We start from the raw sequence: 13,033 nt of genomic DNA on the forward strand, positions 1-13,033 counted from the left end.
ACAAATTTTAAGAAAAGCAAATTTAGTGTATAACGTGATTCCTTCAATTATTTCTTTAAAAATTCCTCACAGAAGGAAATTCAGAATTCTACATAGTAAAATTAAATATTCTAAATAGCAAGTTTTCATTTTTAGTCTTCTAATTTGAATATTTTTATTCTTAGATGTATTGATCCTATAGTCCTTGCTGTATCAACCTCTATTAATTTGTAGCTACAGTGTAAGAAAATAGTTTTATATCTCTGTATATTAGTGTTTATTACCTCCTTTATATGCTCTTTCTCTTCATAAAATTTACTGTGCAAATCTTGCAACTGTAAGAGTTAGTATCACTGAATTAAAAATCTAGGAATTTCAAAGAAGGTTTCACATCTACTACTATGTGTTATTGTATACATCAAAGACATTGGCAGTAAAACTTCCAGTTATAGATTTACTATGAAAAAACAGAACTTAATGTGAAATAAAAATCTTCATAGCATATGTCTTGTGTTAGTCAAAAGCATTGTACTCAGGACGTCACAAATGAAAGGTACACTTCTTCCTCATATGTTGTTTTGTCACAAAGGTTAGTATTTGTGCACCACACACACACACTCACGCCTGTGCACATCTACCAGAAAGAAGCTTTCTTTTGAATTGAATATTTGCATATGTGTGCTCACAAAGCTTAATCTTGTTGCTGATGAATATCCTCATGCCTAAGGATTTTGTAGATAACCCAGTAGAAAATATTAAAAATCAAAAAGGCTAACGGGAAGCAGGCTCTGGAGATGGTGTCGATCTTCTTGGCCCGATCAATAAAGATCTTCCTCATTTCGTCAGGACTCTTCGGCATTACCTGAACAGCATGGTTTGGGCCCTTTGCAGTCATGCCATCTTTTGCTTGTAGACATGGTCCCATCCCATAGACCGTGAAGTTGAATCGACTTTCCCTTACCTCATCATCCTATCAAAGAAAAAATTTAAGGACATGTAAAGCAGTCACGTCAGAATTATGATATTTATATTAATATACAAAGTAACTGAATAACTCATAAAAATGAGCTCCTTTTCTCCCAGCGATATAGTATTTGTCATCTTGTTATATTGCTATATTGTTGTTTTGTCCAACAACAAATAAGAAGCTCTCAAAGCATATGATTTAATGAAAAGCTAAAATTTCAATATTATCTACATATTCAAATGAGGAGATTATGAAACAAGTTTTTGGGATAATGTGCAGATGTACACGGTGGATCCAAATTGATAACTGAATAATGTCCAAGGGAACATACTAGTATCATTGACTGAATTTTCCTTTTTCACAGAGATAAACTACTTAATGCTTCTTTAAGTTACTACTTGAAAATACAAGTATAATCTAGGTTAATAACACAGGTTGATTTGTGTCATCCTTACTGTATGCTATCTCTTTGTTTTATGCCTATCCTTTTAGAAGATCTCTCAACTCATTACATATTCTGGTTTGTACAAAATTACTCTTCACATGCTTTGGTTTGTTTGGCATTATAAATGTTTTATAGTATATGAGAGATAAAGTAATGACTCAAATGCTTGCATTTTTGGATCAGTAAAAGCTTCTCAATACACAGTATAATGAAAATATGAACATAAAATGTTTAGTGCACCTGAAAAACAAAGGCATACAATTGTTGAGAAATAGTTCATCTGTAAGATATGTGAGTTCTGGGGAATCAAGTTGTTCTTAAAGCTGGCAATCATATTCTCTATGAGTTCTGTTATTATCTTGAAAAAATTTACATTGATTTTAAACACTGTTTGTTATCATGCTTATTTAGACTGTTTCTTCTGTTTCGATGAAAATTTTAGTATGATTTTACTGCTTGCCTCCACTTTCGTGTATTTTGAAACAACTACTAGGGATTACTGTATTTTCAAGTAAGTGCTGAAACAGCATCCTTACACTTCAATACATCATGCTAATATTCCTTAACATTGCTCATTTTGGGTAATTTTTTTTTTAGATTGTGTGCACATCATCTGAATGTTGAAATGTTAAACTTCCTTTTAAACTGCATCAACCTATATGGGTTTTAAAATGCCCAACTCAAAAAAGAACAAAATTAACTTTTCAGTAAGCATTCATATATGTTGACATAGTAATTGAAGCAATTGGGAAAGTCATTATCAAAATGCTGATTTTGGAATTGTGACATATATTTAACAAGACAATTACATGATATCTTCTTCTGGTTTGGAGAACTTAATTTGAAAACTTTAAAAAAATGGTATTGATCTCAAAACAAATAATTCATTTAAAATGAAAATATTTAGTGAACAACTACATTTTTCTCTGTTGTATCTTTCCACATAGGTAACCATGAGTGAGTAAAGAGTTAACATCAAGCCTGAGCTGTTTCAGGATTGTTAATAATTATCCCTTGGTCCTTGTGCATCATTTCCTTGAAAACAATGCAGTTAAGCTAAATAGAGAATAGTCAAATTTACTGTAAAGATAAAAAAAAAAAAACACTCTTGCCCTCTGGACAATACACATTGAACTTAAGACTTCTGACCCATATGACTGGACATATACAAGTTTCCTTCAAAACACAGGCTGTGACTTCATTGTGACAAGGCAATTGTATACATCCTAACTTTTGTCCTTGGCTGTTTTACCTACGTTTCCTGTGTGGGTAAGGAGGCAAGTTCTGTACTTCAGAAACCATTAAGTCTCCGTGTGGTGAATAAGCTGCACACCTGATTATATTTCCTACCTCACATCCACATATAATATTATTAAATGCAAAATCAGGTTAAAGTCTCTTGGTGTTTGGGGTTTCTGAGTGACAATTTTAACCCCAAATCTTATCCACAGGTACAATCTGGCCAGGCTTTACATTGTTTTGGACTTAATGTATTTGAACTTGGTGGGAGGGAATTCTGAAGGGAATCTGCTGCTCAACCATCACATCAAAATGACAGATGAGGAAAATAGCTGGGGATAAATCTGTTATTAGAATACTCAACAAATGGGCAGATGCATGATCAATGGGATAAAACTGAGGGAAAGGTGGCTCAAAAATGGTTAAGATCTTATTTCCTGTGAATTACCCTGATGAGAGATCAGTTAGAGGAAAGAGAAACAGAAAGAAAAGTAACTTAGTAACCTGTGCTTCAGATGTTAGAAAAGACTTGGAAGAACGTCACAGTTCATCCTCAGGACACTGGTCCACAACCCAGGCAGGAGACCCCACACACCAGTACAAAGTGCAGCCTTCTCCCATAAAAATAGGATCATGTGAGCCACGAAAAAAATTGTATATGTGATTTTAAATTTTATTAAGAGAAAAAAATGAAATCAATTTCAATTTAGATTAATATTCCCCAAATAATATTCAACATTTATTCCAAGTGAAAATTGCAGATATATTTTATATTCTTTACTTCCTATGAAGCCATTGAAATCTGGTGTGTATTTTAAATTTACAATAGCTCTCAATTCAATAAAATCTGGTTTTTATTTTGTTATAATGTATCTCAATTTAAATTATTTCTCTTATATTTCGCAAACAATTTTAGAATCTATAAAAGGATCAAATTTCATGTATTTCATATATACATTTTATGAGTACAATATCAGATTTATTTTATTCTATCTCAAGTGCTCAATAGCTGCATGTGAGTAAATTAGACAAAGCCATTACAAAGAAGTTCAGTCACTTTCCTAAGAAATGGGAAACATGTGGGCAAGTCGTGTTTTCTTGGACCATTGGATCAACTGATTTAGGAGCTAATTATATATATACTGAACATTGCAAAATTCAATGGGGGAAACCTAATGGTGGGTATTTGCTTATTCCCACTTTACTGTAACATTCTCTTTCAGGAATCATTGACAGGAATAATACATGTAACCCCCTTGGAGGATCTGACATTGTTTTTTATTTCATCGAGTAATTTCTTTGTCAATTTTAATTGGTTGTATTAAAATCTGAACCCTTAAGACAGTCCAAATCTGTATCTGTAATAAATACTAAGCAATACAAGATTAAAAGAAGATAATGGGAACTTTAAAATGTGATTAAGGAAATGCTAAACTAGGGTTTCCACTCATTAATTTTTATCTAGGCAATTCTTGTCTGGGCTCTGGTAAAATTAGGTGGATCCTTCAGGATGAATGAATCCTAGCTTCCACCATGCTGGACATGGTAAAAACTACTCATGAATTTCAGCAGGAAAAAAGAAAATGTTATGATTTTGCTAGACTTGACTAACAGTTTCATTTTAATCTCAGTGAGAAAAAATAATTGTCACATTTAGTGTGTTTTGACATGGGCCAGGAACAGTTATAATCTCCCTTCCATTCATAAGGAAACCTCAGTCCTGCAGCCTATTGTCATAATTTTATAGGGAACAATTGGTGAGGTAACTCGCAAAAGTAAATCAGTAGGACATTAGCCTAGCAGTTAAGACACCTATCTATGCTATTTAACTCTGATTTTTATTTCTTACTTTATGAGAGCTTTATTATGTCATCTAAAAAGAATTCTAGGGGTGAGAGAAAATACAGAAAAATACTGAAATAATACTCAAATTGTTATTTGCATTATCATTTTATTATAATAATTCTGCCATGGAAATCATATGAAACACAATATGATAGAAAATGCTAGTAAGAATTCTTTTTTTATTAGTTGGTTTAAACTCTCAGTTACAAAGCTAGCAATAAATACTGTGTAAGACAGATTCCCCAGTTTCCTATTCCCATTTAGATTTGCACTTGTACCTTGTTAAAAACAAAAATGGCTCTACTCTTGTAGATTTAGTGTCTGACTGTTACAATACACAGGTTTTGCCATATCACTACCAAGATTTTGATCTAATTCTTGCGATCAAGGAATATTCAGTTTCTTACTTGTATTCCATGGAACAACATTAATATTTTAAGTATGCCTGTGAAATGAGGCATATTAACTCACTATAGGGTAACTTCAAAATAAAATCCCAGCTCAAATTGCTATTGAATGGCAGCAAAAAAGTAAGCATGTAAGACAACGTGAAATGTTGATCATTAGAGTTCCTTTAGGATGCAACAACATTAACTACATTGCATTCATCCTAAAGTTTCTGTCTGGCAGATAGCTTTGGAATTTTCTTTATATAAGTAAGATACTATGTAGATTGCGCTAAAGGATGTTTCATTTAAATAATTTTTTCAACCTTCTTACTTTTATTGCCAAATGGAAAAGTAATGAAATGTCAATTTTCATTTGCATCATTTTTAAATTGCTAATAAACATTATAATGGTTTACATTGTAGGGAGAAATTAGAAAAAATCTGAGCTAAGTTAATGAATTATTTTTTTTACAAAATAGTTTAAAATTAAATATCTGTTTATATACATCTATACCCATTACTGTGTCCTTAAAAAAATGGAAAGAGCAGACATTTGACCTATTGGTTAGGACACTGGTTGAGGTGCCTATGTCTCATAGTAGAATGCCTACCACTGAGTCCTGGCTCCTCTTGAGTCCAGCTTTCTGCCCATGCCCTTCCTGGGACAAAGCAGGTGAGGGCTCAAGCATTTGATTCCCAACACCATGGAGACTTGGACTGAGCTCTCAGACCCTGACTTCATCTTGGAAATTGTTAGTATAAAAGTGTTTGAATGTAGCTCCAGGAGAACTTTGCATTTACAATTGATGAAATATAAGTTAGTTAAAAATTAACCAAGTTTATGCTCAGCAGAATGAACTTCAGTTCAGGAACAGTTTGGAAACTATTAGTGATAAAATACAATACTTAAATATGATTGTTTTAGATCAAACATTGTGAACATGTGATATCTTGAGACAAATGGGAAATCAATGGAGTACTTTATTTTAAAAATCCATATTTTATTTCTAATATAATTTGTTATACTCTATCAGTGCTAAGTCTTTGCATGTGATATTACACAACGCATATTAAAGGCAATGTTCTATTTAACTACTCTTAATATGGAAATCACTTCATGCATATGAATTTAGCTTAAATAGATATTGCAAATTTCTATATTGCATGTTATTATTCTGAACAGAAATGTACACTGGCAAAGTTCTAAAGAGTAACTACTAAATGTTTAATTATGAATTTTTGCAAGAAAATCTAATATGATATTTAGTCATAGTCATCCATAAGAAGAGTAAATTTCATACACCGATATGAATTAAATTGAATTTAATTTCTTCACGAACTTACTTTTGCTCAGGCATCAAAGACATTTGTAGGAAATACATAATCTATTGAAAATAAATCTTTACTCTAGCATATAGTGTAAACTGGCCTAGAATGAAATGCTTATCACATCAGAGTATATTGATTCCATTCTGCTTTCAACCATGGAGTCTCATACCTTCATTCATACATGGCATAGTATACATGTATATTTGTATTTGTTCTTAGACTATGGAGCTGGTAAAATATGCAAAGCAGAAAATAAACAATTTCTTTTCCTTAAAAGTCATCATGAGCTGATTTTAAGACAAAACAGCATATACATTACCAAGTTTATAAAATAATATTCAAATAGTCAAAATGCAGTCAATGATGTCTTTATTTTAAAAGATGTGAAATAACCATCATGATCAGAAAACCGTGTAATTTCTTAAATATCAACTAATGGTCCATTCTCATTTAATTTGCATATATAAATAATAGTTAACACATGGTAACAAGCAGAAAGAAAGTCTGTGGATTTGTTTCTTAGCAAATTTTTGCATTGCTATGCTACAGCATGACAGAAGCTATATGAAATGCACTAAAGCACTCTCAATAGTCCATTTGTCTTTGATCCAAACAGCACACCTTAGGAAATATTTTGGCATGTTTTCACACACCTCCAGAACTACAGACGAAGGCATATACATGAGAATAACAGCTTCCATCAAGAAGATTTTCATATCATGCATCTGTCCACACATACACAGCACTGGAGTTAGCGTCCATGACATGGTGCAGTGGTGATCAGCACATGGCAGGTTATGACAGTGTGGGGTGGGGAAATCTGAGAGAAGACAAACTATCTCCAAAGAAGTCCAATGGATGACGTATTTTTCAAAATAAAGTGAATATACTTTCTAATGAATATAAAGATTTGCATTGCCATGTTGCCTCTTTTTTAAAAAAAATAATAAAATCCTTGACTATGTTCATGAGTTTATCATAAGTTCTTAGCAGAGTTCTTTGTTAAGTAATAATTGGTAGAATAAGTGTTTTTATTGCCATAGTTTTTATAGACATTAATTTTTTACTTACTAGAGATAAAATTATTTGCCTTCCAAGAGGAGATCTAATGTGTTTGTGTGTTTGTGTTTGTGTGTGCATATGATATATTCTGCAAATACTATATTTGATTAGCTAAATTGCATGCAATTAAAATAATTTTATTCAATGAAAGCAAACAGATTACCTGAGATTATTTATTATCAGGGCTAAGAAACAAAGGAAGAAGTAGCATATTGTGAAATCACATGGAATATTAATATCAAAATAACATAGCTGAGTGATTTTAGATTATAGGAAAAACTAGAAAGGATTTTAAATATTAATGGATTTCAATAGCCTGCTAAAAATGTGAGCATCTCTTAACATGATGCTTACCACGAATATTTAGTAAGAAGGAATTTCAAAAAATTCACAAAAAATAGAGGAAGCTTTTTTTTTTTTAATGCCCAAACATTTAAAAGATCTTTGCACACTTTTTAAAGTGCATATTTTCCACCAAAGTTTTGATGAACCTTTGTAGTATCATCTGGGATGCTAGATTAAAACATTTTGTCTCAAAATTTCAGCCAATAGTATGTGAGTTCCTATGTCAGAACCATGGCTTTGGTATACGAAATATTACAAGTCAAATAACCTATGACCAATATTCTACTTTTGGCTGTCTAAATACTTTGTCATAATTCTTAGAAATGTATCCTTGTGATCTCTGGTTAACCACGAATCTCAAGGAATGTGTCCATCAAGGCTAACTTGTTGGTGAATCATGTGGCCCAATGGTTAACACACTCTTTGCAATCTCATGAGTTCTAGTCCTGGCTGCACTCGCAAGTTCAGTTTCTCCCTAATGGTAACACAGAAGGGCCTCAGATGATGGCTCCCAAGAATGCCCATGAAGTAGATCTGAAAGAGTGAACCAGTGAATATATGCTCTCTCTCTCTCTCTCTTTTTCCCTCTTTTGCTCCTGCTTTTATCTCTTAGTCCTATGCTCTATTGCTGATTCTTTGCTTCTCAAAGAGTAAAAAAAGAATTCTGAAGACACTTTTATTTACAATAATCTCATCATATTTAAACAGTGAGAATGGTTTCTAAAGGTGCATTGGTTATACCAAGCAGTTTCTAACTCTGTTTTGATGTTTTTCAATCTGCTATTTTTAGAAACTGACTGCATGGACTTTGATTTTGTCCAGGTATAAAATTGTCCCTTCTATGGAAATGATTACAAGATGCACATGTTAATTCTTTTTATTATATCCTGAAAATTATTGGGCAGTAAAATTGCTCTGTAAATATATGAAGGATATTACTCGCTGCAATCAGTCTTTTATTTAGTGAGGGAAGGCACGATTGGAGTTCTTATATAAAAAGAACTCTGAACTGAAGGTAGGTGGTGTTTGGCTTTCTGTATGAGCAGTGCTGTGCTTCCCCACCAAACACTGTCCTGCTGCAGAATGTGCTGTCTGCTTTTCCTTGATGACCGCATTTCTCTACTTAGAGTTAAGAAAGTCAATTTACCGTGTCTGAGAAACGGTAAAACTTCTCCAGTGCAAAAGCTTCTGTCTGTGGGAAGGTAAAGTGGACCAAGAGGGATTGAGAAACCAGAGAATCAAGTCATAAATGATTAATATAATTACATGATTGGTTCTAATCACATTTACTGTTTAACATACATATATATCAGTAGATATTTCATATAGATAGGAAAACTACATTAAAGCGTGAATGATCTTAGAAATAATTGGCTTCTTTCTGCAATAAATTTTGATTATATTTCATGACACTTGCTCCTGAATATTTCAAGTACTCATTAAAAATAAGACATTGCTATTTTTGAATTTCTACATATTCCCAGAATAGCACTCACTGGAAAAAATCAATCTTTGTGTCGCTTTATGAATAACAGTATAGAAGATATAAGATATATTTAACTTACACGTTAAGCAGTAAAACAAAGTGGAAAGGCACTTTATCCAAATATCAAAGTTAGGAACAAGAATTTAAATGTCTTCAATTGAAGTTTATAACTTTATCCAGTGGATACTGTGACTATTGTAGAGTGGATAAGGAATATAGAGTATCTAAGCTTTCTGACTTCTCCCACTTAGACACCACTTATATGTAATGCTTCTCAATCTTAGTATTTGTAGCATAAGGCTGATACATGTCAAAAGAAGAGGAAAGAAGATAAAGAGATAAAAATTAAAATGAAAAAGCTTATCATAATGATAGGGATATAAATACTGCATAAATTGTGATTATTGGCATTAGACAGAAATTGTTTTCATCAGACACTAAATGGAAGTAAACATACGAACTTTACCTTACTCCAGTGATACAGCATTTACCCTATTACAGTATTTTAGGCAATGCCAAGGATCATGGGAGAAAACAGAAAGTGAGTAGGTGGGTAGTGGCAGAAAAAAAAGAGTGAGAGAAAACAGAGAGAAAAAAGTTACAAAGACTTAGGAAATGTAATTAGAGCAGAAGAGCAGGTAGAGGTGGGACAAGAAGATAATGAAAAGATAATCTCTCCTGTGAAATACATCTGATACAGAAATAGTGTGTGTTTGTTTTCATAAAGAGTTAATAAAATACAAACACTAGCACTATGTTTTGCGCAGTGGAATAAGTCAATTTCCCAGAGTTAGGGTTTCCATCTGGCTGTTAATGATTAGAAAAGGGATAGCTTTTTGAGTGCTGATTGAAAATAACTAATTATTATTTTAGGATGGTTTTAACATTGAGTAGACAGAAGTACTGAGAAATAAAAGCTTAGTGCCTTAAAATCTTTAAATGTATGAATGATAATATGTAATTCACAATTCAAAAGGAATGTTTTAAAATTGGTATATCAAAAAATTCTTAATATTTTGCAATACATACACTAGCTCATTATGCTTCACATTTGTATTTGACTTCACTATTCCAGTATTTCAGAGCCAGGTCATAATTTTTTGTAAATATGACATTACTCTATTGCCCCAGGAATCCATCCATTTTTGAAATGTCATTTAGTATACTCAGATTAGAAGGGATCAAACTATTACTAGAAACTCTTTCACACGCAAAGAAAAGTATGGATCCAAGCAAGAAATGTGTAAAGGGAGGTTCCACGCCAGTTCAAAAAAAATAAGGGGAAAACCCCATTTTTGGCATCCAAATCGAATTAGAACATTATTTCCACACCTTCTCATGTTATGATGGTTTTCTTAACCAAATTCCTTCTAAGTTCATCTTTCATCAGACGATAGCAGAGCCACAAAAGCTTTGTGCTTTCCATGAGGTTTCAGCAGAAATGTCAAAAACAGGAAACCAAGCATAAAATGATTATATAGTGCTGCATAAACTTACCATCACATAAGTAATAAATAATATTTGTTGGAATATGTTAGAGGAACTTATCTCCAAATAAGAGACATTTTAAATAATTATATTTGATGAATTATGACATGTGAAGCTGTTAGAAACACTCTAACATCTCCAGTAAGAAATTCTGTATTTTTGAAATTGAAACAAAACCCTTTTATTCCAGGAAGTACAGAAGAAAAAGTTGATAAAGCTCTTTTTTCACCATGTCTGCTGTTTAGAATACAGGTATGTGTCACAATTTTCTCCCTGAAGCTGTCATGACACTTTATATAACATACAGTCTCAGTGTCCTCTCTGTAAATCTCTGTTGAAAACAACAAAAAAATGTACTTGGCAGTAAAAATTCATATCTCACCAAACTCAATACATTTAATTACTTGCCTTATTCTTTCTCTTTCGTCGAAATCTTAGAAGTTCCTTGTGCTGCCTTGATACAAAATTTACAGCTGCATATTCCAGAAGGGCTGAAAACACAAAGAGGAGGCAAACTGCCATCCATATATCAATGGCTTTGACATATGAAACCTAGTCAAGGAGAAAGAGAGAGCAAACACATAAATATAATGCTATTAATTTCTTTGAGAGCAAAACTAAATGTTATCTGCTTCTGAATTATTGTGTATGACAAAAATAATCTGACAATGTTTTCTTAATATGAATATTTCAAAATTTCAAAATTTATCAGACTTAAAAGTTACATTTTTGTTAAATTTTCTCCAAATTAGCATTCATACAGATATAAATATAATTTTATGTATAGCATATATAAATATAATTTTAGTTTTAGAACAACATAGTTTCTGAAACATATAAACTTTGATATACAGAATACTTTTGACTTTTTAGTTTCATTTATTCTTTCGACATTTTAAATTTTTATGATTTAATTAATTCAAGTAAGATCATTTTTTCGATGTGTTTAAAAATGAGTACTAAAATTCTTACTTGCTGCCTCTATTGAAGGATTTTTAACCTTAAAAATGTTATAAGAACATAAAAAAAATTTAGGTAACTCAATTGTCAACATTTGAATATAATTATCTAAGTAGCTTCTTCAAACTATCAGGTTACTTCAAAAAGTACACAGAATTCTATAGTATCTTTAAATTTCTTTCCCCATAAACTTTGAAGTCCCCTCATATTTGAGTATAACTCATGGGTATGATATCATTGAAACAATAAAAATCAAGCATTTGCCCATAGTAAAATTCCAACACCTAACTCTAACAACCCATTCCCAAGTTGCCCATATTTTATTTCATACATTCTAATATTCCTACATCTGGAGTTTTTGGATGCATGTCAATGTTCTGTTACTAGTCTTTCAGCTTTCCTACAGTAGATTTAGCAATTATAGAAGAGTTTTTCTGGAAGCTGTTATAATGCTAGTTACTGAATTGCGGTTTTCTAGCTTCAGCATTTTTATCCATTTATTGTTTACATTGTATTGTAAGGATGTTTCCTGTCTCACGCACTTATCTGTTTACTCACTGATTTATTTAAATCAATATGCTCAATGGATAGTTACATTATTCATTAGTATATTCCATATTTATCTATTAATTTCAGAGAAACCTTTATCCCAGCTTAGACAAATATGAGTTCCTAGGTGTTGATAGCTTGGATCTTTTTGACAAATCATCATTTACACTTGATACTAGCCAAAAGTCCGAGAAGTGATGACAAGGCATCTTTTGAACACTTGCTTATGTTTTCTGGTGCAAGGTATTTCAGACTCAACTTGTACATTGCTTGTTGCAGTCTTCAAGTCAATTCTTTATTATTTATAGTCATTTATTATTTATAAGAAACCCCTATTGAAAACAAGATCTGTGCTCCAGGTGTGCTAATTGCTTCCTGGTGGCATTCCTATAGACCCTGTCCCTGGACAAATGTAAGACATTGACACACGGGCACTTGCTATTCACATAAAACTTAGCATCTGTATATCTGTATGTATTCGTTACCTGTAAACTCACACTAGCATCTCTAATTCTAACTCAACACCACATGGCTCACCCCAGATTTAACACTCTGTATATGTGACGCTGTTTCCCACAAGTGTGAAAGTTGGTTCTCGTTACTATCAACGTGTATTGGATTGTTCATACCAGGTATAATTAATGTTTCAATTATTGTAGTCTCGTTCTCAGTGTGAACCCTATTGGTTGCAGTCACCTGCTTAGTTCAGGTCCTGTTGGTAAAGCCCTCATTGGCCTTAGTCATGGCTGTCTCTTTACTGTGATCCATGAATCTTTGCCATGTGGATTCACCCTTCATCCTGGTTTCCCTGACCCCAGTCAACCATCTTCTCCTAAGCTAGAACTCCATAGATTTTGTTCCTTCCTGTCACCACAAAGACAAAGATTGGAAGGAAATGACATGGGAAGGAATGGAAAGGACACAACACTATTTTAAAATGAAAAATGACA

At 32.5% G+C, this 13,033-nt stretch overlaps 1 protein-coding gene across 2 annotated transcripts in view; it reads right to left on the bottom strand.

Annotated features, from left to right (window-relative positions):
• Positions 1-670: 670 nt before the first annotated feature.
• GLRA3 (glycine receptor alpha 3) overlaps positions 671-13,033 on the bottom strand; it is a 112,692-nt gene continuing 100,329 nt past the window's right edge. Inside the window, exons 8-10 of one of the 2 annotated variants that reach the window (XM_040966061.1) lie at positions 10,983-11,126; positions 8,748-8,792; positions 671-949 (exon numbers count right to left, since the gene is read on the bottom strand). In XM_040966061.1, the coding sequence (XP_040821995.1) occupies positions 671-949; positions 8,748-8,792; positions 10,983-11,126 (468 nt within the window). The remainder of the gene's footprint in view (positions 950-8,747; positions 8,793-10,982; positions 11,127-13,033) is intronic. The other variant, XM_040966062.1, reaches the window with a different exon arrangement.

Source organism: Ochotona curzoniae, unplaced genomic scaffold, assembly GCF_017591425.1.
Source record: "Ochotona curzoniae isolate NIBS_2020 unplaced genomic scaffold, NIBS_Ocur_1.0 scaffold_4505, whole genome shotgun sequence".
Classification (NCBI taxonomy): Eukaryota; Metazoa; Chordata; class Mammalia; order Lagomorpha; family Ochotonidae; genus Ochotona; species Ochotona curzoniae.